The sequence below is a fragment of the Brachyhypopomus gauderio genome, unplaced genomic scaffold (assembly GCF_052324685.1).
Source record: "Brachyhypopomus gauderio isolate BG-103 unplaced genomic scaffold, BGAUD_0.2 sc93, whole genome shotgun sequence".
NCBI classification, from domain to species: domain Eukaryota; kingdom Metazoa; phylum Chordata; class Actinopteri; order Gymnotiformes; family Hypopomidae; genus Brachyhypopomus; species Brachyhypopomus gauderio.
The window spans coordinates 480,001-506,046 of NW_027506914.1; the positions used below are offsets into that span (position 1 = coordinate 480,001).

The window sequence follows — 26,046 nt, forward strand, 5'->3', positions numbered from 1 at the left end:
ACGCACCCGTGCGAGGCCCCTCTAGAGACGGATCCGAGGTCAGGTGTGCTGTGTGCCAGCCCACCCTGGGCTGACCTGGAGGCCACGCTCTCTCCGACACACGGTGAAGTGGCTGAGCAGAAAGGGAGCAGTAGTTTCCTCGTTCAGCCGTTCTCCCGTTGCTATGCCTACAGCGAACGATGCGAGCTGGTCATCCTTCAGTGAGAACACGGCCTCCTCAAAACGTCCAGAATGGAAGGACTCCAGCCATGAGGGCAAAACGGCCATCGGTGAAAAGGTGAGGAGTCCACGTCACTGCGACACACACAAAACTTCAACTTCACTTTTGAAGAATCACACTGATTTGCTCAGACCTGCGTACCTGGCCGTCTTCCCTGTAGGATTCTCCTAAACTTCTGGCGACAGTGACAGCCTTGTCCAAACAGGCTCCGCCCTCCTACGGCACCTACCCCAGTGTGGGCTACCACTCAAAAGTCTGTTCCACCAGCTCCCTGCCACGTTCTGCCCCAGGGACCCTGGCCTGGCAGAGAGCGCCCCCTAGCTCTGGTTCCTCCTCTCAGCAGATCCAGCAGAGGATTACAGTGCCCCCCACCGGGACACCCCTCCTCCCCCAGGGCGAGAGGACTGACCCCCCACTGGCTGTGGCCGTGAGGCCCTTCATTTCTGACCGGGGGTCACGACCTCAGTCGCCCAGGAAAGGCCCCGCCACCATGAACTCCAGCTCCATCTATCACATGTACCTGCAGTCGGCGGCCAAGAATTACCCAATCGGCAGCAGGGCTGCGGTCAAAGCAGGTAACTATGGCAACAGCATGCAGAGGAGACTCCGTGATGTTGCCGGTGAGCATGTTTGACGTTTCCTCCCTCTTCTCCAGTTTATGGAAAGCCGGTGTTGCCGAGCTCCGCCTCCCCCTCCCCCGTACCCTTCCAGCATCAGGCCCCCAAAGAGGAGACGGACAGGGAGGCGGAGCCGGAGAGTGTGCCCCTCCCCCCGCCCAGCGTGGAGCACATTCCCCGCCCCCTCAGCCCCACCAAGCTCACCCCGGTGGCCCACTCGCCCCTGCGTTACCAGAGCGACGCGGACCTGGAGGCCCTGAGGAGGAAGCTGGCCAACGCCCCCCGACCCCTGAAGAAACGCAGCTCCATCACGGAGCCCGAGGGCCCCAGCGGCCCCAACATACAGAAGCTCCTGTACCAGCGCTTCAACGTGCTGGCTGGCAGCATGGAGCCCGCCGGGTCCGCCACGCCCTTCTACCAGCCCCATGCCCCTCTCGGCTGCGTCACGGCCGGGTCCGGCAGCGTAGCAGCGGGGGAGTCGGACCCGTCCGTGGCAGAACCCGACCAGGCTCCCTCGTCGCCCACGTCTGGACTTGGGGCCCAGCCGTCCGCTGGCACGGAGGAGCCTCCGCTTCCTGAAACCTCGGGCCCTGACCCTAAACACACCCGTGAAGATGGAGGCGCCGACACACAGCCCAGCGCCGTGTCCGAGCCCTCCCCCCCCACAGAACCAGGGGCCACAGAGCAGCCTGCCAGTGGACCTTTGGTGAGCCCAGCAGTACCAGTCGGATCATCCGCCCTCGCTTCTGTAGTTCAGAACCTTCCAATCATTCTGATAAATTGTTTTCAGGCACCTTTATTTATCCATGACATTTCATTGTTGTAGATTGTTAATCACTTATGTCATGGGACTGTACTGTGTCAACACGCAGTACCTGGCATCAGTATTTCTCTGTCATTTCAGGTGAAGCGGACCAACCTGAAGAAACCTGGCTCTGTGCGGACGGGTCATGGCCTCAGGGTGAAGTTCAACCCACTGGCGCTGCTCCTGGACGCCTCCCTGGAGGGCGAGTTTGACCTGGTGCAGAGGATCATATACGAGGTAGCGTGAAGCACTCCACACCACCTCCACACCACCTCCACACCACCTCCACACCACCTCTGAATCTGACAGAGCTGTCTGTGTGAGCACTGTTTCTGTGAACGGTTCCTCAGGTGGAGAACCCCAGCACCCCCAACGATGAAGGCATCACGCCACTGCACAACGCCGTGTGTGCTGGACACCACCATATAGTGAAGTTCCTGCTGGACTTCGGGGTGAATGTCAACGCAGCAGACAGTGACGGATGGTGAGGAGCACAGCACATTTCACCTCCATAACCAGTAGGATCTCTGCTTATTATAGACATTACATACTGTCCTGTAATTGTGTTGGCTGTAATTAGTGTGTGACACATGCACACTACTTAGGTAGGCTGAGTAGGGTTAGTCACCGAAAAATACAACATCAGTGTCAAAACAACAGGTGGGTGTGGTTAATGTTTACCTAAAGAACGATAATGAGGGGCAGACTGAAGGCAAGCCCTGAGTAAGTGTGTGTGTGTGTGTGTGTGTGTGTGTGTGTGTGTGTGTGTGTGTGTGTGTGTGTGTGTGTGTGTGTTGAGCAGGACACCCCTACACTGTGCAGCCTCCTGCAACAGTGTTCACCTCTGCAAGCTGCTGGTGGAGTCTGGGGCGGCCATCTTCGCCTCCACCATCAGTGACGTGGAGACGGCAGCAGACAAGTGTGAGGAGATGGAAGAGGGCTTCATCCAGTGCTCCCAGTTCCTCTACGGTGAGAGTCAAACTGGGACTGGAGACAAGACCAAAAAGACCTTTTACTCTTTTAGTCCTTGATTGGGTAATCAATACAGACTTGTTGGTTTTAACTGGGAGATATTGTAACTGGTTTTAACTGGGAGATGTTTTAACTGGTTTTACCTGGTAGGTGTTTGAGGCGTCGAGCAGAAATTTGCATATGAGCATTCTCATTCATCCTGACACGTGTCATAAGCCCCTCCCACTTCTCCACCCCCCTCCCTTTCCCCACAGGTGTTCAGGAGAAGCTAGGTGTGATGAACAAGGGGGCGGTATACGCCCTGTGGGATTACGAAGCGCAGAGCGCGGACGAGCTCTCCTTCCGCGAGGGAGATGCTCTCACGGTGCTGAGACGTCGAGATGAGAGCGAGACAGAGTGGTGGTGGGCACGGCTCAGTGACCAGGAGGGCTACGTGCCCCGGAACCTGCTAGGGGTGAGACAGGACAGGCTAACTACACCACTGAGGTGAAACCCACACACTCTTTTTTCTGCCGGAAAGATAAAGAGGCACCTTTCTGATTGTACCTTTCTCCTGTGGTTTGTGTAGTTGTACCCAAGAATCAAGCCTAGACAGCGCTCCCTGGCATAGCGCCCCCTGATGGTCGGAGACGGCAGTGCCATCCCTCGTTCCTGACGTTTGGCCCTATATGCGTCAGTGTCCATCACATCACACCCGACGGAGGACACCGCGAAGCGTTCATGGAGCATGTCTGTGTTGGGGCAGATTTATTTAACGCTGCCAGTCCTGATATGGAAACCAGTTGGGCCCTGTCTTCAGAACTCATACGCAAACCAGTTGGTCTTATTTTAGAAGCATCGGACATGCTGTTTTTAAATTTGCAGTATCTTTCACCGTTATCCCTGTCAGGGACAACAGCAGATTTCCTAGGTCTGGCCTCCAGCGTACGTGTGTGTGTGTGTGTGTGTGTGTGTGTGTGTGTGTGTGTGTGTGTGTGTGTGTGTGTGTGTGTGTGTGTGTGTGTGTGGTGGAGAAGTGATGAGTCAGAGGTGGAGGATGCAGATGGAAGATGGTGGTGTTCATGCAGGATGAAGGAAACAGCAGGGGGGGGGGGATCCGTCAGAGAACAGCTGATTCAGAACGAAGGAAGGAAGGTAAAGGAAAGTGCAAGAAAGACCTCGAAGAGAGCACAGAGAGCCTTGATGAAGCCCTGATGAAGCGATCACAGAGAAGTGGCCCTGATGAAGAGACATGCATGTTTTTATATATGGAAGAGTTTAGAGGTGGAGAGGAGGTGACCTGTGAGATAAAGTACATTTTATGAAGGGATGCCAGTTATGTCACACTGAGTAGCTCTTAAGAAGTGATCAGTGTTTCTCATCACACAGCAGAAATGGGAGTCCCTATATGTCTGTATTTATGCACTCACTGGGCGTTTGGCTGGACTGGTTCGTATGCGCTGCCCCTCCTTAGTTGAAATGCTCTTTATAAATGCAGCTCAAAAGCTTTGATGAGCTTACCACTGAAATTTGCCTGTCAGTAGTTGGTGGAGAACACACACATTTATGTCATGTCATGCAAATGTAAACCATTAAAGGATTCTCATATTGGGATGAACCTTTGTCAGGGTGATTGGGGTGTGTGTTTAATATGCTTGTGCTTGTTATAACAAGTTAAAAGAATAAAAGAACACTCCTACACACATTTGGACTATAGAACAAGGCATATGAGGTAAATTACTTTATACATTTAGCAGACTAATGAGTCATCTATTACATTATTCATACCTTTTGAAACACAATTGTTACAGTAACAATTTTTACAATATTTACCATGTAAGTTACTGTAATGAATGATACATATTTACTCCCAGTTCACACGCGATTCATGATAATGACCCCAACACAAGTATGACTTATTTTAAATGAGTCAAAATGCCACTGAAATGACCATAACTCGTTCTTTCGTTGTTAATATTTAATCAACCTCCTCAAAAAGGATAAGGAGCGAACTTCGCCCCGTCTGACCGCTGTTATTAAGGTGACTCCGCCATCTTAGCGCCATAAACACAGGCCGCTTCCTTCTGCTTGTGTGTTTCTTTGCTTTGCACTTTTCTAAGTGAATTGACCATGTCCAGCGACGGTGTACTGCACACGAACACTCCTCTCATCGAGAGCGTCGGCATGTCCAGGCGGCTCGGCTCCACCGTCTATATGAAAATGGAAAGTTCACAACCCTCCGGTTCATTTAAAATCCGAGGAGTTGGACATCTGGTCCAGAAGGTGAGGAGGAACCGCGGCTGTAATCATGGAGTAGCTGCCACACAATATTCCCAAATATCGCATATCAAATGTTGCATTTATCAGACGTAGCTGAATTGTACTTTTTTACTTCGTAAATTTCTTTTGCTGGCATTTGCTCTCCATAAAAAGAGTCCGTTCAATATAATTTGGTCAGGTTTGTGTCCTACTTACTGTACACTGACCTCACAACCTCATCACCTAACCTCCGTTTGTCCAATCTGTAGTCACATTTTCAAAACTCTAAACACAGTGAACACAACATCAGACTTCAGTGGCTATAGACAATTAGTACAATTCATGTAGTTTTTGAACAAAATTCAGTCATTTTACATGTTTCTATAATGTTAACATTTTCTACACACAAAATTGTCCAATAACAAAATTCTGGATAATTTTTGTTTTATTTACTAATGCACACAGCATGTCAAAAATGAAAACCTAAGGTTCAAAACCTTAAACATCATATAAAATGCAAAGTTCTGCAAAAACAAAGGCAGCTGAAAAGCTATTAGGCTACTGTAAAACATATTTTTTGCACATATAGATCAATGAAATAAAATGAATTACAGTAATGTACCGGGTCAGAGAGGAGCAAATATAACAATTTGTCCTGCTATCTCAAGTGCTGGTTTGGTCCTTCACAAATGCCAGATTGGTCCCTATAACAGTGACCTCCTTCTTTCGTTTTTGAATGAACTCTACCAACAACTGGTTCCAGAAGCAGAAAGGGAACAGGTGGGAGGAAACACGAGGACATTTGTGATGGGACGATGTAGCATTCTGTCATTCTCATGTCATCACAAACTGGTTTATAGACCATCCAAGAGTGATGTCCCTTTTCCTCCTGCCCTACTCACCTTTCCTTAACCCCTATAAGGAACTTTTTTCAGTCTGGGGGTGGAAGGTGTATGATCATCGGCCCCATGACCAAATGTCCCTCCTGGATGCAATGGATCCCAGCTGCAGAGACATTTCAGCTGAAGACTGCCAGGGGTGAATAAGGCATACCAAGCTTTTCTACCCCAGGTGCATGGCAAGGGGGCCAACATCAGATGTGATGTGGATGAAAACATGTGGCCAACTGCTGAAGACCACTTACATTACACATAACAAGACTGTTCAGTTTTGTATCCTGTTTTTTTCCCCTTGTGTGGCTTTTTGTATATGTGTATTTTTTACACATATATATGTGTATACATATATATATATATATATATATATATATATATATATATATATATATATATATATATATATATATATATATGGTATATATATATATATATATATATATATATATATATATATATATATATATATATATATATATATATATATATATATATATATATGTGTGTGTGTGTGTGTGTGTGTGTGTGTGTGTGTGTGTGTGTGTGTGTGTGTGTGTGTGTGTGTGTGTGTGTATTTTTTACACATATGGGTATGGGACCGTGGCTAATTATGTTTACAATTACAGTAATTATTTTTGGGGTTAGGCCACAATTTATAGTAATGTCCCTAATACAGTAAAATATAACCTTCTCTGCAAAACTGTTACAGACTCCTTTTTTGTCTAATCTACATTCTATACAGTATGTTACAGTAAATATCACTCATTGTGTAGACAATATGTTGTCAAAAATTTACACATTTGAAAAAAACGCAGAATAAAATATTACATGTAATGTTTCTGTAATGCCTTCAACTGTTAGTTTTTTTACAGTGGTTGTGCAGTGATTGACTATGTTCATCTCGAATAGAGAATCTGTGCTAATGTTTGAAAGAATGATTGGATACTGAACTAGGTTTGCTGTGTTTTAACAAACTTGGTGTATAAAGAGAAAACTTTGTTTGCGTTGTGAAATGCAGAGTTGGTATTCAGTTAAGAAAATGCGCTTTTGAACAGGATATTAACTATTTGGCTATTTGTATGAGGTCAATGTGTTGCTGTGTTTAGAGTTTTGAAAATGTATGTTTTGAGAATTAGGAAACGCATTTTAGCAGTCGTCAAAACGAATACAGCAGCAAACTCACCCAGACTGTTTTGAAGCTTGCAGGTTCGAAGTCACGTGGTGTCATCTGTTCTTCAGGTGGGTATTACACATTTGATTTTGATTTCTTTTTCTTTACTAAAACGCTTGCTTGTAGTATATTTTTTCAGTATAACATTTAGGCTTAGTGTTTGACTCTGGTGTTCCTTTGCAAACTGAGGGTTCTTTCGCTAACCCTCCCAGGATAAAGCTCTGTGTTTGTATTATGGTCTGTGTGAAATGCAGGTGGGAACGCAGGTTTGGCCACAGCCTACGCAGCACGTAAACTCAACATCCCGGCCGTAATCGTGGTCCCCTCGTCCTCCCCCCAGCTGGTGTTGGATAAACTCCGTGACCACGGGGCCACTGTCCGAGTGGTGGGCAAAGTGAGTGATAAGTTCAATGCCTACATGAATACTGCTACTGCCTTGTGTGTGCTGTTGTTGTCTCACGTGTATGTGAGTGAGACGGCTAACGTTAGCGGTGCGGCGGGGTGTACCTGGAACAGGTGTGGGATGATGCAAACGCCGAAGCCCTTCGTCTGTCTCAGAGCGACAACCTCACCTTCGTCCCGCCCTTCGACCATCCGCTGGTCTGGTGAGTCGTTCTCAGAGCGTTCACGGAGACCCGTCTCTGTAAACATGCTATCAAACTATTAACAGTAATAAACAAATGTAAGAACTGCTATTAGCACTGTTATGACACAAACTCAAACGATTCCCATGCTGCTGACATGCAGGAAGGGTCATTCCACCATCGTCCATGAGCTGAAGGCCTCCTTGCCCGCCAAGCCTGGGGCTGTAGTTCTGTCTGTGGGAGGCGGAGGGCTCTTCTGCGGGGTGATGGAGGGTCTGGACGAGGTGGGCTGGGGAGACGTGCCAGTCCTGTGTATGGAGACAGTTGGAGCAGACTGCCTCAACGCAGCTGTTAAAGCAAGATGTTTAGTCACGCTCCCAGACATCACGAGGTCAAGCATTATCCCACGACGCTCTCGATGGCTCGTGCTCTTACGGGTTCATCCATGTGACACTCTTTCTGTTTTCTTTGAATTGTTGTTTTAGTGAGGCCAAGTGTTTGGGAGCAAAGACAGTGTGCAGACAGGCGTTTGAGTACAGTGGAAGACCCAACGTCCTCTCGGAGTTAGTGAGTGATCTCCAGGCTCTGGAAGCAGTGGAACTCTTCCTGGGTACATTTGTCTAGTCGTCTGTTTAGAATTTTGGTTGTTAACCACAGCTGAACCATTCTGTCCATAATATGTTTATTACATGAGGACTATGTGATTTGATTGAGTTTGATAGGTTTGTGTGAAAAACATTTTGTGAAAATGCAGTTGATTGAAGGTGTATGTGTGTGTGTGTGTGTGTTCATGTTCATGTGTGTGTGTGTGTTCGTGTTCGGGTGTGTGTGTGTGTGTTCATGTTCGTGTGTTCATGTTTGTGTGTGTGTGTGTGTTCATGTTCTTGTGTGTTTGTGTGTGTTCATGTTCTTGTGTGTATGTGTGTGTGTTCATGTTTGTGTGTGTGTTCATGTTTGTGTATGTTCATGTTCGTGTGTGTGTGTGTTCATGTTTGTGTGTGTGTGTATGTGTGTTCATGTTGATATGTGTGGGTGTGTGTGTGTTCATGTTTGTGTGTGTGTGTGTTCATGTTTGTGTGTGTGTGTTCATGTTGATGTGTGTGTTGTGTGCAGATGAAGAGCGTGTGTTAGTGGAGCTAGCGTGTGGGGCCTCTCTAGCTGCAGTGTACAGTGGGCTCATCCAGCAGCTGCAGGCTGAGGGTCGGCTGCCCAAGCCCCTCGCGCCCCTGGTGATGATTGTGTGTGGGGGTAGTAGTGTCAACCTGGCTCAACTACAGCACCTGCGCACTGTCTGCAAATAACCAGAGAACTACACTTCCCAAGGTCATCCTGAGAAGATAGAAATTTGAAATCTTTAATAATGGTGCTAAAAAAATATAAGTTCATCTAACTGAGTGATGACATTTTGCTTAATTTTATGATTTTTAATTTGACATGCCTCAGGGCAAAGAGTGACAATTTCCTGACAAACATGTAAATATCTCTGAAACTCCTGTTAATTTATGTTAAACGTTTTGGCCTGAACTGTTGAAGACCTTATAAAAAGTATCCACCAGATGGCGCTAATGCAATACTATTTCATTTTATTAACATGTACTTTTCCCGTTTAGAGTTAGCCCTTAATAACAGATGTTTGTCGTTTTGTGTAGCACTGTCACAAATCGACTGAATCGTCATAATAATAATAATAATAATAATAATAATAATAAACCTTTTTTCCTTTGCTGAGACAATCAAGAATCTTTTATGTTTCCATGGCTAAATATATCCCCTTGTTGTTTATGCATGACAGTTGTATAGGAGCGTCATTATCACACTGGTATCTACACCACGAGAACCACGTTACACACGTTAACCACGAGAACCACGTTAACCACGTTAACCACGTTAACGTTAACCACGGTCGTATTCCTGCTCCCATCTGATGCTCCTCGTGAGTGTCCTCGCCTTGAGGCACAAACACATCAAACTCAAACTCTGTCGGTGACTCTGCAGGCCAGACTGAAGCGCCAGTGTGCAGGTGCCCAGACGCTGTGCTAGCAGGCTAACTGTGAGGGAATGGGTGGCTGGTCTCTGTGGGCCTGCCGGGGGTTGTGGGTGGAGCCTGACCTGTGATTGGCAGGTCTGGAAGGGCGAATCAGCAGCTGTGTTTACAGCTCATTCCTACCAGAGTGTGTTTGGAGATGTTTCGGGGGAATGCAGCTCTTCAGTGGATGTCCTCCAAACCATGGTCTGATTCCAAAGCTTGTTTATAATTTAAGTATTTTAAGTTTTGATTGTATAAAACTGAAATGAAGAGCTCGGCTGTGTGATTGTCTCCGAGTTTACTGATGTAGGACTGGATTCTGCAAGTGTCCAGTAGTCTGTTCTTTGAGCAGTCTGTTCATTGAGTAGTCTGTTCATTGAGTAGTCTGTTCATTGAGTAGTCTGTTCTTTGAGTAGTCTGTTCATTGAGTAGTCTGTTCTTTGAGTAGTCTGTTCATTGAGTAGTCTGTTCTTTGAGTAGTCTGTTCATTGAGTAGTCTGTTCATTGAGTAGTCTGTTCTTTGAGTAGTCTGTTCCTTGAGCAGTCTGTTCCTTAAGTAGTCTGTTCTTTGAGTAGTGCTCTTTAATGTCTTAATAACACTGCACTACTTCCAGCCTGTCCTTGTCCCTTCTATCTTTAAACCTCTCCTCATGTTTGTGTTTAATGAAGCGTCTACTTAATGGTCAGTTGTAGGGAGTGTGAAGTATTGGAATGACTAAGATTTAACTAATGCCACTCAAATATCTTGAATCTACTGGCCAAAGTTGTAGGGGTCAAGTGAAGATCAAAGCTGAAGGATCAATTTCACAGCTTCACGAGGCCACGCAAGCCAGATCCGCTACGCCGGCTCCTGTGAACACCTCACAACTTTTCACACAAACGAAAGACGAAACCTTTCATCTGTTCCGCGGAGACCTCGTTCGCAGTTTGACTAAACCCGCCATTTAGAGCTGTTCTACCGTCATGTGCACCGTGGTGAGATGTATCGGGGTTTATGTTTGAACCACCACCTCACTGCATGTGAAGGCTGTTTATCGGAAGGGGAGACAGCCGTCTAGGGGAAGACAAAGTGTCCTTTGTTCTGTGTGGTCTTGCAGAGGGAGCTGGCGATGGACGTGGTGTTGCCGTTTCAGTGAATTCACCTCGGCTTTTCAAACAGCATCAGGCACTTTATAAATCGGCTGGATTGGATGCAGGTTGCAGCATGGTGATAACGCTTGGTTACAGCTCAGTGGGTTTCCACACCGATAAAACCCAATCAATCCTGGTCTTTGATGCTTCATGTGTGTGGACAAGAGTTGACATAACTTCCTCCATGTTAATGGGAACACGGAAAGTTAAATAGTTTTGGCTCCCTATGTGCATGACAGGACAGAGACGATGGCGAGCCAGAGCTATTCCACTGATTCAGGCCCTTCAGCCTTTACAGTAAACACCAGAGCCAGCATGGAGGAGAAAGCTCAGGGCTTTGCTCTTTACCAATGGCAACAAATTCTGGGTGATCTGCCAATTGGAACTATCACGATCAGTAACCGCCGTGTCCGTGTGAGGAGACGTGTGAGTCGTGTAACCTAGACGAGCTTAGGCTGAACTCCATCTGACACAACTTGCTACAAACTGCGTTTTTTGTTTTTTTTGTCAAAATCTCTGAGCCTACGTTCATAAAATGCTCTTCCGTTAGTTCTTGGAGGAACAACAATAAACAGACCTAGACTGTTTAAATATTTATGCGCTTCTAATACTACTGGGCAACCTTTAAAAGTGCCTTTCCTGTCAGAATATTAAACAGACGCCCCATCCCACCACACCTGAAACATGAAGCATGAAACATGCGGCCTGCTTCACTGGAACACAGGCAGGATGACGGGGACCGTCTGGGCCTCAGATATCTGCTGGCTCCTCAGAGACTGAAGTAGTCTGAAAGGCAGACCACAGCCCTGTAGGCACCCGCTGAACCCAGGCGAGGTGATCTGCATTACGTAGTCATTGCATTAGAGTACAAAGGGGCGCACTTAGACAGCAATAAAGTCAGAACCAGAGGCTCCGTGTGTGGAGATGAGACACAGGCGGGCCATGACACCACCGTGTTGTGAAGACGTAACGTGCTCACTGAGAGAGGTGTTTGTGGATGTGGTCACTGAGAGAGAGGTGTTTGTGGATGTGGTCACTGAGAGAGGTGTTTGTGGATATTCATTCGGTGGGGGGGGGGGGGGGGGTAGCTCCCTGGTCCAATCTGCTTTCCCCCCAACCTGCTCCACCCAACGCACATAAACAATTACTATACTAATCTGCAGTAAGTCTCTCTATGGCCTAAATAAATCCCACTTCCACTTCCAAACAGCTTTTGCCAGAAATCAGTCAAAATTGAACTTTACAGACTAGCACATTTTGGGAAGTGTGAGTCTCTGTTTGCTTACAGTAGCGAATAGATCTGGTTGATGCAGAAATACTCCCACTCACTCTATCCTGCATATCTATTATTTACTATATAAAATATACAATAAAAAAATATGTGTACAATGTATACACCAAACACACCAAACTGACCCAACTCGGTGTGTCAGCCTCCACCTGCCAGTGGATCACCAGCTTCCTCACTAGCAGAGAGCAGCAGGTGGGAAAGATCACCTCAGGAACCAGCACCACCAGCACAGGGTTGACCACCTCCACAAGGTTGTGTTCTCTCCCCTCTGCTCTTCTCACTCTACATAAACGAGTGTACCTCCACTGACCCCTCAGTCCAAATCCTGAAGTTTGCATACGATTTGACGGTCATTGGTCTCATCCGGGACAGCGATGAGTCTGCTTACAGACGGGCTGTTGAGCATGTGGTCCTCTGGAGCAAATACAACAACCTGGAGCTGAACACAGCAAAAACAGTGGAGATGAGAGTGGACTTCAGGAGAAGCCCCCCAACCCGCCCAGCACTCACCATCCTGGACAGTAACGTGATGGCTGTGGACTCCTACAGCAATCTACAAGGTCTTGAAATGGGACTACAACATCAGCTCCATCATCAAGAAAGCTCAGCAGAGACTATACTTCCTGCGTCAGCTGAGGAAGTTCAACCTGCCCCAGGAGCTGATGGTGCAGTTCTACACCGCCACCATTGAGTCTGTCCTCACTGCAGTGTGGGGCAGCTCAGCTACCAAACACGACACCCACCGACTGCAGCGCATCATCAGGTCTGCAGAGAGGACCATCGGTGTGGCACTACCCACCCTGCCATCTCTACACACCTCCAGATCCAGGAAGTGTGCAGAGAACATTGTGTCTGATGCTTCACACCCTGGACACCACCTGTTCCAGCGTCTTCCCTCAGGACGGCATTTTAGACAACTGAAGACTAAGACCACCAGACTAAAGAGAAGCTTCTTCCCACTTGCCATCACTCTCATGAACAGCTGAACACTACAACACAACATACAGGATACAGTCCGTCACATACACACAAGACCATTACGTACAATCCATCCAGCTCGTCTCTCTCACCCTGTTCACCTCCTGTACTGCACTTTATTATCTGGTGATGGTGCATAAGAATACACTGTACTTATTGCCCCTGCCAGTAATTATCCTGTTCCCATATTTACATGCCTTATTTTAATTCAGCTTAACTTATCTATCTAATTCAGTCTGCACCTCAGTGCCTGTTTACTGCTGTACTCAGCACTTTACTGTAGATATACAACTCTGCACACGGTTTACAGTGTATGTTTTGTGTGTGTGATTATGTGTGAGCAGAGCCGGAGTGGCTAATCGGGAGATTCGGGAGGATTCCCGATGGGCCGGCTCATGTCAGTCTCTAGTTTGGGCCGATTGGGAGGGAAAAATAATTTTGGGCCGGATTTGGACATGAAACTCCCGGGCTGAAAATGTGTCCCACTCCGGCCCTGTGTGTGAGTAAATGTTTTATGTCTGTGACGTTATTGTTAGTTATTGTGCACTGGGAGATACTGTAACCAAACACAAATTCCTTGTATGCGTGAGCATACTTGGCCAATAAAGCCAGATTCTGATTCTGTTTCTGATTCTGATAATGTGTCCATTCAGAGTTACACAAAATGTTATTTCCTGACCACAAACAACTGCTTTACTTTAATCAGAAATAATATTTATTGAGTTAAAATGTTGAATGTTAGTATTGTCAGTATAATAAATCTGAGGTCATTTGCAATATTGCTTGAATATGGTTCACTCAGTTATGCTACCCAGTTACATATGGGCAGGATAAACTTATACATGTGATCATTGTAATTGTAAAAATGAGCTGTGAAATGTATTCTTTTTAGAGGCGGTTGCTTTTTCTGATGTCAGTCGGATTTTCTGTTGAACTCTTAGGCCTGTCAGAGAGAGAGAGAGAGAGAGAGAGAGAGAGAGAGAGAGAGAGAGAGAGAGAGAGAGAGAGAGAGAGAGAGAGAGAGAGAAAGGGAGGAAAAACGCTTATCGCGTTTCAGTGCTCTAGAACTACATTTCCCACAAATCAACCGCCTTCAGGCTTCTTGACATGCGCAGTAGGGCTGCCAGCATGACGTCAGCGGCACTGTTGTTTTAAAGGGGAATGAATGACGGGCGCTGTGAGTTTGTGGGATGTTGTTTCTTCATGTTGGCTGTGTTTACATGTCCACGGTAAGGCACCGATGACCAGATCAAAACGTTAATGGCAGTTCAAAGTGCTGAGAATGCGTGCCGAAAACTCATGTTTTAACACCTAAACTTTTTAGTTGATTGAATGTGTGTAATGTTATATACTATATTTCATACTCATACGTGCGCGGTGGAAATCTGAACGAAATCGTTTTTATCTTCTTTCATCGCACATTGTTTTCTATTAAAGTGTTTGTTTAAAAGTGTTTGGGGTTTGTTTGGTACAGTTCGGGGTCCAGGTTACGACATGGTCCGTGTGAACACGTCTGGTAAATGAGATCAAGAAGACACAGCGAAGGTTATAACTGAACCACTTGGAGAAAACATTTGGTTTTGAGATAAGAGGGAGAGTTGGTGTTGGAGGTCGCTCCTGAAGTCTGGGCTGTGTAATATCACCCTCACTTTCCCTTTATCTCCTGGACTTTAGATGTAAACTGTGGTAGTCACAGACAGGGTTCATATTCATGTCAGCGCCACCTGGTCCAGGAGGAGAGAGACAGGTGGGTGCTGGTGTTGTGCTCCTGTCTTCTCGTTTTATTCCTAGCACTGATATTCACACTGATATTACAATACTGTGAAACTCATAAACCTCACCATACCAAGAGCTGATGGTAGCAGATGTAGCAGTATCTGTTTAAAAAGTGCTTTACATACAATGGGTGTCTTGAATGGGTACATTCGTTTTATGCTGAGCCTTCTTGCAGTTTTAGATTACTGGGAAGGTCAGTATAGTAATCAGCTTTGTCTTCAAGAATCTTGGTGGCGTTTTGCAAATGCGAGTTAAGACAAAATTGATTGCATCGTTTTGATGAAATGAAAAGTTTGGAAAAGACATTGTACTGTGCAGACCCAGCCAGGAACCCACAGGATCTGAAAGAGCAGTTTTGACATGTACAGCAAGGAAGTAGCTTTACTCGAGCAACAAAGGGGCCGAAATGTAATTGCCAAAATAAACTGTTATGGTTGTCATAGAGCCCATGTGGGGCCCAGACAGGATCTTGAGATGAAGACCAGAGATCCTGAGATGATGCTGGAATAAAGTGATTTGGTCTTACCTGCACTTTATCACAATCAAAATTGCTTGTGAAGACGTTAAGACCCACGAAGAGGCACCCAGCCATCAAATACGGGGAAGGACCTCCGCTGTTCATGAGAGCACTGAGACCGTCAGCCGGTCTTAAGTGCTGAATATGGGTCACAGTTGGATTTCCCACCAGAACACACCCATTATGTGACTGCAGAGGAAGGTGGAGAAGATTGTGGGAGGTTGTGGGAGGTGGAGAAGGTTGTGGGAGGTTGTGGGGGTGGAGAAGGTTGTGGGAGGTTGTGGGGGTGGAGAAGGTTGTGGGGGTGGAGAAGGTTGTGGGAGGTTGTGGGAGGTGGAGAAGGTTGTGGGAGGTGGAGAAGGTTGTGGGAGGTGGAGAAGGTTGTGGGAGGTGGAGGAGGTTGTGGGAGGTGGAGGAGGTTGTGGGAGGTGGAGAAGGTTGTGGGAGGTTGTGGGGGTGGAGAAGGTTGTGGGAGGTGGAGAAGGTTGTGGGAGGTGGAGGAGGTTGTGGGAGGTTGTGGGGGTGGAGAAGGTTGTGGGAGGTGGAGAAGGTTGTGGGAGGTTGTGGGGGTGGAGAAGGTTGTGGGAGGTGGAGAAGGTTGTGGGAGGTGGAGAAGGTTGTGGGAGGTGGAGAAGGTTGTGGGAGGTGGAGAAGGTTGTGGGAGGTTGTGGGGGTGGAGAAGGTTGTGGGAGGTGGAGAAGGTTGTGGGAGGTTGTGGGAGGTGGAGAAGGTTGTGGGAGGTTGTGGGAGGTGGAGAAGGTTGTGGGAGGTGGAGAAGGTTGTGTAAGGTGGCCCTCGGTCTGTGGAATGGCTTTATCATACCGTATAGCCACAGTCCTAAGAGGACCTGCAGGCCATTGGCAGGTACCACAGGTAGCGTTATCCACCTGAAAGAATCTGGGCCCTTACACGGGATGGAATCATGTTTAGTGTAGCAACATATGACATCTAAGAAGAAAGAGTGTATTACATGTTTAGACATTGGAGAGGTTAATCAGAGTAGTAGTTTATTGTCAAATTCTAGGTGTGCGTGCGTGCGTGCGTGCGTGCGTGCGTGCGTGCGTGTGTGTGTGTGTGTGTGTGTGTGTGTGTTTTAATGATCAGTATCTTACAAATTCTGCCAAGGGTTACAAACTTATGGGTTGAACTGTCATTTAAAATGCTATTAAATGACATTTGAGCTTGGAAAAGCTTATGTTGGATATTATTCATGGCATTTGTCTTCAGTCTTCTTAGAATTTTAGAACCTGCTCTGAGAAGCATCCAGAATTAATCCAGATTTCTATCAGAATTCATCCAGAATTTATTCACAACTCACTTCCCCCCCCCGTCTGACTTCTCTCTGTTTAACTCCGTTCCAGCCCTTTTACTGTAGCTTTGAGGATTGAGGTTTCTGTGACATGGAGCGAGCCTGTCTCTGAGTGTGTGGTGCCAGGCGCAGGGAGGGGAAGCCTCCGGTGTGTGGCGGCCCAGATCTTGTTTCGTGCGGCAGTATGGCTGGTGTGAATGCTGATGGGAGGCGTGTGGGGGAGAAGCCTTCAATTAGAGCGCTGAGGTCATTCTGCTGACGTCCACCGCACCTCAGCACGCTGGAATGCTCTGGTTGTGCCAGGAGGTGATAATGGACTTGCTTTCCAAGAGCAGCCGATACCGCACGCTGCCTCTCGTGTCCTCACACTGCTGTCTCGTGTCCTCACACCACTGTCTCGTGTCCTCACACCGCTGTCTCGTGTCCCTGCCTCACAAGCAGCGGTAAAGCTTCAGGGCAAGTTGCTGATAATGCAGTTGTGGGAGTACCATGCCGTCATGTACAACACGGTGCAGGTTTGTTTTGAAATGTGGTGACAGAAGGGGCTGTAGCACGTGTGTGCAGGTCAGGAGCTGTAGTTACTGATTGGTACAGTCAAACAAAGTGAAACAATCATTAAATTATTCATTTTTGTATCTTTTGTAGTTACAGCATTTATGACAGAAATTGTTTACTTGGGTTTGCAGGGAGAAATGTTTCCTATGAGAAGTAGTTTCTGTCAGTCAGTGTTCTGTGCCTTCATGAGCGTTTGTATGTTTTTAGTTGGTGTAGCTGTCACTGGTTTTCTTTGATGTGACATGCTCCGGGTAATGAGGGGTCAAAGTTCACATGTGGTACCCTTTGTTCCATGAGTTCTTGGCTAATGATTGCATGATTTGCATAGCACTAGGTACTGCATCAGGTCAGATTAAAAACACGCCCTCAGCTCGTGTGTGTGTGTGTGTGTGTGTGTGTGTGCGCGCGCGCGTGCGTCACTAGATTAAACTCTAGTCACTTTACATGTATTTATACAGTTTTGCTAGATAGTCTTGTGCAGAAGCAGTGGCATATATATTTTTTTAGTATTTGAACTTCCATGGGCCTTGAACCCATGACCTTGGGTTAGTTTGCACTGTGCTTGCCCTGCAGAGTTGAATCCCGAATAGCGAAATGCCAAATAAATAAAGGATTGTTTGGTGCACTGCACCCACGCTGAAACATGGGGCCACCATCCAAACTGCACACTAGTATATTAGAACCTGCTCCTTCAACACCATGTTTGCATTCCAGCACAATGGGACAAGGGGTCAACTCAGAAAGCGTCCGTCATCAGCCATTCCCTCAGCCTGTTCTGGGGTCAGAGTCCACCACTCTTTCAGTTTTAGTTCTTATTTATTTTTCCCTGGTGTTTCAGATTCCTCCCACTAGTTAACTAGTTCTCTCCCTATCACACACCACCACCACGCCAGGAGGGTGAAGGCCAGTGCGTGTCCTCCAACACCTGGACCTAGTCATGGACCGCCACCTGCACGTCTTTGGAGGACACTCCTCATGCTTGGACGAAAGTGCCACCAACCGCCTATGCTGGCAAACAAGGGGAGCACCATGTTGGGGCGGTTGGTTAAAAGCCCTTCAACCTGCCAACCCCACCCAGAAATCAATGTTATGTTCTCTTGGACCATTGGCTCGGGCTGATTCTGGCATCACCAGGATTTGAACCTGCATTCACCTGGTCATGGCACTCTGAAATGCAGCTTCCGTAGATAAACTGAAGTATGCAAATGGGGTTTGATTGTAATTGTGGCTAGAAATGTTCCAGTTGGGATCAATTGCTCGATCCTGAATGTGGTTGGAAATGTTTTAGTCAAAAACTGGAAGGTCTCCCAACCACAACCGTGACGCCAGCGTTCGTCTTGGAGTCGCGTTCGTCTGGTTAGATGTACGTTTTCTGTGAAATCTAGGACTGAGCCTCACAGATTGGGGGTTGCACTAATTTACATAGGATTGCATATGCCACAGTTTTGCTGAAATCTATACATTTCTTTAGCACGTTCTGATTTGTTGATTCTCAGTAGAGTTTCAGAGGTTCCACTGTGGTATTACTTTCAAGCATGAATGGTGCTCTGTGCATTTATGCCCTCCTGCGTGCTTTCCTGTGGTCAGTGGATGATTTGTATAATAGACAGATGATCATTTTCCTTTTTACCACAAAATGATGAGAAGATGCAGGAGTTTTGCAGTTAGCTATGCCGGTGCTTGAGAAGACCAGGCCCAGCCAGAGCTCTGGACCACACTGATTGGGGGAGTGGAGGCTTGCTCCAAAAGCCTGCAGGTTTAGGACACCCCTGATGGCTTCAGCAGATGGGGGGGAGGGGATCTCCATTGTCTGAGTCAAGGTCATTGTACAAGGAGATGCCCTAAACCACACAGCGGAGCTCTGGGTCACCACCACCCTGGGGAGGTGTTCTTGCAATTCCAGGTTGATAAGAAAATGCCCCAGCACCAGCGAATAAGCGTTGAAGTTGAAGGATTCTTGTTTTGTGGCTAATGCTGATTCAGATCTTTGCCGGATCTAAAGTGTGTACTGGTGTGTTAAACACACGGGAGAGGTGGATGAACTTCAGCGGAAAAGCGACGACTTGATTTAGGCCAGAGAGGAAGAAGATGCAGTCACGCGTGAAAGGTCCTGATTACATTGGGTTGGACTCTGGACGCTGCCCCAGGCAGGTGTGCCACGGCGCTCTTGCGTGGTCAGACAGCCTAATGGCTATTTGCTCTATCCATAACACACTGATTTTTGGCCATTTTTTTTGTGACTCCCTCTCGGAAGAGATTTCCTAACTGCTGTCTGCTGTTATGACCACACAGTGGAGATTCTGGATATCAGAGTTGCGTCTCTCAGTCGTGGGCGAGCACTGCTGAAGAAGCTGACCTCTTTACTGAATGTGAGGGCCCCTGACTGGCCTCAGGACAGGCAGTGAAGGCGTTTCTGGATGTTGTGTGGACCACACCAGGACTACACTGAATGTCTCTGACTCCTAGCTCCAAACACTCCAGTTTGAAATGTTGGTTAGCAAGTTGGAGCACGATGAAGAAACCTTGAGAGGAATCCAGTCACTATGACAACAATTATTGGACATGTACATAAACAAAGACGTTATGTGTCTCTATATAATGATTATTCCTAAGAGTCCTAGACTTCTTGATGGTCAGTAATGGTAGTCCAGGGCCATGGAGATACAGCCATAGCATGGGGGACTTCAGGGTGGTGAGAGGGGCCAGGGCCCAGGGTGGATAACAGGAAAGACTCGTCTCCCCTCATCTCAGTAATTCTCAGGTAGGAGGGCAACCACTTGGAAAGAGAAAAGAGGGACAGTTAGATCTGTATGGGATTGAATGTGGGACAGAGAAAATGTAAACATTTCAGGACTGTAGCATTAAATTATTACAGCCTAGCTGGAAAGGCAGAACCAGAAGGTAACACAGGCTTGGGGGCATCCTGAGACAATGGCATCCGTCCACTGCACCGTCAACAAACTTGAGTGACCACGAGCAGTGACAGGACGACAGCACCAGCGCCCCAGTCTACCGTAAAACCCTTCGCCTATGAACCCCTGGATCTGTACCTTTATCTAATGGGGGATATTAATTATCAAACGCTAAACTAAATAGGTGGGTTTTCAACCTAGACTTAAAGATTGTGACTGTGTCAGAGTCCCGGAAGCATTTTGGAAGGTTGTTCCGAAGCTGGGGGGCCTTATAAGAAAAGGCTCTTCCCCCTGCTGTTACCTTATTAATTTGTGGAACTAATAAAAGACCAGCACCCTGTGATCTTAGTTGACGTGGGGGTTCATAGTAGGAAATAAATTCCTGGAGGTAATCAGGAGCAAGACCGTGCAGTGCTTTGTAGGTCAGTAGAAGAATTTTAAAACCAATAAGTAATTTAACTGGGAGCCAATGCAGGGCTGATAGGACTGGTCTGATATGATTGAATTTTCCAGTTCTAGTCAGAACTCTGGCTGCATCGTTTGGATGAGCTAACTGATGAGTTGAGTCATGTGTTGAGAGCTAGGAAACACTGAACTGTGCTGAGCAGGGTTTTCGAGGGATTGGGAACCTCTGTGAAGGGGATTTGTGTTCTGAGTTGAGCAACATGCAGGTTTGGTGGAGGGGTGTGGCTCGTGCAGCACTGTGAGCTGAGCTGTGTGTCTTTCACACTTTGGACGCGTTGGCGTGCCTCCTGTCCCGACTCGCCCACAACACACTGCACTGCTGATCTTTGACGAACTCTTTACCTGCCATACACGCTGGTGACGTGTTAACACCACCGCTGTAGACCTGCTCACCACACACACACACACACACACACACACACACACACACACACACACACATTTTCTGTCTCTCTCTCACACACAGCAACATCAAGTCTGACTTCCTTGGGCATTCTGAGACTGTGTAGGAGTACTGGAGCAGTTAGTGAGGATTGTAGCATGATCAGTACAGATTGGACATGCATGTATTAAGTTTAAGTAAAATGTGCCATTTGTGCACATTGGAATTTGTCCTCTGCATTTAACCCAACTGTGTAGTGAGAGCTACACAGAGCACACAAAGCACACTAGTGATCACTAGGGGTTGTGAGAACACACACACACACACACACACACACACACACACACACACACACACACTAGTGATCATTAGGGGGCTGTGAGTATATACACACACACACACACTAGTGATCACTAGGGGTTGTGAGTACACACACACACACACACACACACACTAGTGATCATTAGGGGGCTGTGAGTATACAAACACACACACACACACACACACACACACACTAGTTATCGCCAGGGGCTGTGAGTACACACATGCCCAGAGTGGTGGGCAGCCCTAGCCCCAGGGCACAGTTGGGGTTAAGTGTCATGCTCAACATGACACAAGTGTCTTGCTTCAGTCATGGCCTTGCTGGGAGTTGAACCCACAACCCTCCCATCACAAGACCCCTAACCTCTAGGCCAGGGCTATTCAACTATATTTGTCTGCGGGCCAGATTTGGCAGAGAGCTCTGACCTGTGGGCCAGACAATTTTCAGACCTATACTATATAGGTGGATATAAAATTGAGGCAAACACTACAACATTTAATTTTTCTCCATTTTATTAATCAGGAGATCATCTTCAACACCAGAGTCACAACAGTAACATCTGTTTTTAGCGAAAACAAAGCCTACTTTTGGATTAAAGTGCAAAAACAAGTTCCATTGCATCACAGTAACAAGTAACGGTCTCTGTGCAAAACATCACTTGTAGTTTGTAATAAGTGATTGTATTTTTGTTTGGTGAGCACCAGAACCCGGTGGATATTCATTGTCAAAGTGAGAGTGGGTTGTAGTAAAGTGCCTCCACACGTTGTACTCCTTTATCACAACACTCGTAACAGAGCAGGCACATAGGGTTGAGTTTGGGGTATGTGTGCATATTTATCTGTCCAGTCGTTATTATATTGTCTGTTTTCGGTATTCTTACGTCTCTTCTTTGACAGCGCCATGCTTCTCAAGTGAGTCTGTTTTGGAAACGTGCCACAAAGAGACACAACGTGCCGTAAAATGTTGCAAATAAAATGTTATTTATTTTTATGGCGGTTTATCAAATATTTATTATTATTTATAAGGAGATGGGCCGCGGGCCGGTACAAATTCATTAAAGGGCCGGTTCTGACCTGCGGGCCGCCAGTTGAATAGCCCTGATGTAGGCCATAGCTGCCCATGATGGGAGGAAGAGCTGGAGCCGCTATCCTGGTTGTCTGCGGGTGGTTTGTTCAGAACGTGGCTCACATTAGTAGACGGCTAGACGGACGTCTGCGGCTTTCTTGATTGTAACTGTGAGAACTTTGTTATATGGTTCTGATGAGATAAGTTGAGTCTCGCTGTGCACAGAGGTGGATAAGATCATTGTGCAGTTACTGTTTGCCTTAACTTGATGCTCTGGTCTGACTACTGTGACCTGTTTCCATCAGTAATGTGGTCGGGTCAATGGGGACTCAACACTTGTAGCTCCGCCCTCCCAGACGTGCTGGACCAGATATGTGATCTGCTCCTCCCATGGCTGTCAGCACTGCTCCTGCACCCTGGCCAGTGGGGAAAGGGATGTAAAGTGTGTGTGTGTGCTCGTGTTTGTGTATCTTTGTGTGTGTGTTCTCGTGTGTGAGCATGTATTCTGTTAGCTCACTGTGGTCTGCGGTTCAGTGGTAAGCCATCTGATGGACCTGATAAGCTCTCCCTTGGGACACTGAGCTGTGTTTCTGTACTGACTGTCCTGATGTCACACACACCATCCAGTACAGTCAGGAAGGGAGAGACTCAGTAGCCATGCAACAGAGTTGACCAACACGGAAACAACACTGCCCTGAAGAGTCCCTGGGTCTGGTGAGGGACAGGCAGGTATTACGCGGAACGTGACCTTTTGTTCCAGAGCAATTCACTAAATGTTGCCGTGTTTTTGAAACCCACAAGTGGGTTTCGACAGGGACCTCGCCCACTACATCTACTCCAATGGTTGAAGAACCAGCTCGTCCACGCTAGACCCACCCGAACATCGGAGACTCCCACGTCTGTGTGGAAGTCCTACGTGGTCTGCATAAAGCCCAGTAAAGCCTGGGCAGGTGATTCGCTGGCCAGCCAAGGAGGAGGGGCTTCATCTTCTAGTCTTGATCTAGGGAGTTTGTCCTTGCACATTGGGGATGAAGACTCGTGCGTTTGTAAAGCTGCTGTTTGGTAAAGTGTGTTGTAAAAGTGTTAGTGTTGCATTTGCCTTTTGAGTTTGTATGGTATCATTTCACTACACACATGAATGTAATATGGTGTGCTGAGACATGGAGTAAGTGTGTAATGATGTTCAGGAAGTGAGCGATTGTAGAAAAATAGATTGCATGAGATAGGGAGGAGTTGTGGATTAGAAAGACGCTGATAAAGCTGGTGAGTGTTCTCGGTCATGTATGTTTAACTAATTTTATAACTAATCTGGAAATGGCAAAATCAATCCTTAAGCACATAGACGTTAATTGCTTTACAGTAGTTACTGTTTAATAAACTTTTCTGCCATGTTTATATTGTCACTTCCAGTATCTAGTAGAATGAATAAGAAAGAAAGCTTCTATTGACATTACAGCCTTGTTTCTGAAGGTCTGAAGGTGTCCACACTGTGTACATCTCTGCAGTAATGCACAGATAACAGTTGATTGTTTCCTACTAGTTTAGTGATGTTTTTGTCTCATTTGAAGGAGTGTGGGTGGGTGTGTATGGTGGGGGAGAAGGGGCATGAGAGAGAAAGAGAGATTGAGAGAGATAGATAGAGATTCCAGGGACTAACTACTAGAGTGAACAACACCGTTTCCTGAGAAACTCTTTGCTTGCGCAGCTGATGGAAGACCTCTGTCCAGACCCTGACCATTGTAAAGCTGCTTTGTGACGTGTTGTAAAAAGTGTGACTTAAATAAATTTGACTTGGCTTGTCCGAAACGTCCAGCATTTATCGACCTCTCCAGCTGTTCTTCATGTAGAAGTTCCTGGGCCCTGTAGTATGACTGTGGGAACCCTGCGTCACGTGATCATCCGCAGGGCCACAGTCACAATCACACAGGCGCACACAGCGGCAGGGCTAGGAGGCTTTAATGTCCTTTACAAGGCTCAGGAAGCCTTGTGTGTGATGTGTCTTTCTTTTCTGATTTTAGAGTAAGATATTAAGTCCAGAGTGAAAGCCCAGCTTCTTTGCAGATGTGTTCAGATGTGCTGAAAACTTGGAGTGGATTCTATGAAACACCGCTGTGGGCTGTGGGTGGAGCTCAACCGTGCTTCCCCCAATCAGAAATAGCCGGCAGTAGTGGGTGGGGCAAGTGGAATGAGGGAGGGCCTACAGTGGCAGTGAACATATGTGTGCTGGGTGTGTGTTCAGACTGGAGGCACACCAAGAGGTTTTTGTGTGGATATTTACACACGTTAAAAGAAATGAAATGGTACATATTGTAACTGCTTTATAACTGCATTTGGACTGCTGGATGTTTTGGGAGTCACTGTGGTTTTTAACTCCTCTTTGAGAATACAGCATCTGTTGAAGGCTGCTTTAGCCTGGGTAAGTTCTGCCCAGGCTGGTGGGTAAGAATGGTGTGGTCTGTTTCCTCTACCTCACACCCCAACACATAGAACGGTCTTCCTACCTGCGGCTGCTCTTCCTCACACGGACTAGCTGAGACGTAAGTATGCCTTCATCCCACAGGACAACCTTCTCTGGCGGTCCTGGTCCGAGCTGCCCTCCCTGCTAGCTGGTTGTTGGTGGTTCCTAGCTTAGATTTGAGCTGTATTGCAGGTTGGAAGCTTCCAGCATGCTTAACAGGGGAAAACTGAACTTTATTCCCAATCATTCTTTGGCCCCTGCTGGAGGTGTGTGTGTGTGTGTGTGTGTGTGTGTGTGTGTATGTGTATGTGTGTGTGTGTGGGTTGGGGGGGTGTTTGGGTGGGTGTGTGTGTGTGTGTGTGTGTATGTGTGTACGTGTGTGTGTGTGTGTGTGTGTGTGTGTGTTTGCCTTTCTTGTTCTCTCCTCTTGGTAAAGTGACTCAGGGTTAATGACACTCCTGTACATAAAGACATCGACTTGGAGACTATTATGAATGGAATGAGACTGGTGTACATATCTCACCTGGGCGTGACAGTATCTCTCTCTCTCTCTCTCTCTCGCTCGCTCTCTCTCTCTCTCTCGCTCCCTCACACTCCTTTTACACCACAGTCTGGGTGGATGTCCCTGAGAGCCTGTATGAGTGAAGGAACACATGATGTTTATTGAGCTGTGTGTATGTTTGCTATTTTTCTTATGAAGGGAAGAGGAAGAAGACCACAATAACACAGGCAGTCATCCTCACCGCTGAATCGCAGCGCTGCATGTGATTGGTCAGGAGGTGGCTGGATGGCCTAAATCTCCTGGTGTGTGTGTGTGTGTGTCTGTGTGTGTGTCTGTGTGTGTGTCCAGAGAATCATTACTCAGTGGAAACAGGATTAGATGGGGCAACAGTATTTTGGAGTGTGTGTAAGAGTGAGGGTGGGAAAGAGATAATTGTGTTATGACAACCATCTGAAAGGGTTGTGAGATTTTGAGGTTGTGAGGTTATGAGGTTGCCAGCATTCCTGCACGTGGTCTCTGCTCATCTGCTCTACTGAACCCTTGAAGTTGCTTTTGGTCTCTTTGTGAGGTCCCTTTGGGTCAAAAGCTAAAAGTTACTTGGCAACATTCTGCTCACCATTAACATAGTCTATCAATGTTCAGGTAATGCTTTACTGCGTAAATGACGTTTATTGTTGTAAACGTAGTCCTTTATCTTTTGAGGTCATTTGTCCCCACAGTTAGTTTGGGGGTTTATTTATTGTTAATTGTTAATTTATTGTTATTGTTATTGTTTTCATATTGTATTTTCATAAAGCTTCTGGTCTTACTTCATTCTCTCACTAATCTGATTTTCACTTGCGCAGAGGGATTCT

At 46.8% G+C, this 26,046-nt stretch overlaps 3 protein-coding genes across 11 annotated transcripts in view; all 3 read left to right on the plus strand.

The window, feature by feature from the left end:
* The window catches only part of LOC143495135 (apoptosis-stimulating of p53 protein 1-like), a 35,037-nt gene extending 30,830 nt beyond the window's left edge, over positions 1-4,207 (plus strand). For all 6 annotated transcript variants that reach the window (XM_076992417.1, XM_076992414.1, XM_076992415.1 and 3 more), the window contains 8 exons: positions 174-277; positions 381-795; positions 876-1,543; positions 1,742-1,879; positions 1,993-2,126; positions 2,445-2,611; positions 2,869-3,068; positions 3,183-4,207. In XM_076992417.1, coding sequence (XP_076848532.1) covers positions 174-277; positions 381-795; positions 876-1,543; positions 1,742-1,879; positions 1,993-2,126; positions 2,445-2,611; positions 2,869-3,068; positions 3,183-3,224 — 1,868 coding nt within the window. In that variant the 3' untranslated portion in view covers positions 3,225-4,207. The remainder of the gene's footprint in view (positions 1-173; positions 278-380; positions 796-875; positions 1,544-1,741; positions 1,880-1,992; positions 2,127-2,444; positions 2,612-2,868; positions 3,069-3,182) is intronic.
* A 410-nt stretch (positions 4,208-4,617) lies between these two features.
* Positions 4,618-9,178, plus strand: LOC143495143 (serine dehydratase-like). The gene is made up of 7 exons (XM_076992429.1): positions 4,618-4,876; positions 6,948-6,987; positions 7,174-7,313; positions 7,436-7,524; positions 7,667-7,894; positions 7,989-8,113; positions 8,617-9,178. Exons 1-7 carry the CDS (start codon positions 4,724-4,726, stop codon positions 8,802-8,804), a joined length of 963 nt encoding a protein of 320 aa, XP_076848544.1. The 5' UTR covers positions 4,618-4,723; the 3' UTR covers positions 8,805-9,178.
* A 4,889-nt stretch (positions 9,179-14,067) lies between these two features.
* The window catches only part of LOC143495136 (disheveled-associated activator of morphogenesis 1-like), a 45,694-nt gene continuing 33,715 nt past the window's right edge, over positions 14,068-26,046 (plus strand). The window contains exons 1-2 of one of the 4 annotated variants that reach the window (XM_076992422.1): positions 24,460-24,769; positions 25,391-25,494. The gene's annotated coding sequence lies outside the window, so the exon portion shown is untranslated. Of the gene's footprint in view, positions 14,159-24,459; positions 24,770-25,390; positions 25,495-26,046 lie in introns of those variants that run through there. The other 3 variants (XM_076992423.1, XM_076992421.1, XM_076992424.1) reach the window with 3 other exon arrangements.

What these genes read in the sequence shown, in the direction of transcription:
- LOC143495143 (XM_076992429.1), top strand. Translation starts at nt 4,724, where the DNA reads ATGTCCAGCGACGGTGTACTGCACACGAACACTCCTCTCATCGAGAGC. An exon ending in CTGTCCGAGTGGTGGGCAAA is followed by an intron (nt 7,314 to 7,435) that starts GTGAGTGATAAG and finishes TACCTGGAACAG; the next exon opens with GTGTGGGATGATGCAAACGC. An exon ending in ACGCTCCCAGACATCACGAG is followed by an intron (nt 7,895 to 7,988) that starts GTCAAGCATTAT and finishes TTGTTGTTTTAG; the next exon opens with TGAGGCCAAGTGTTTGGGAG.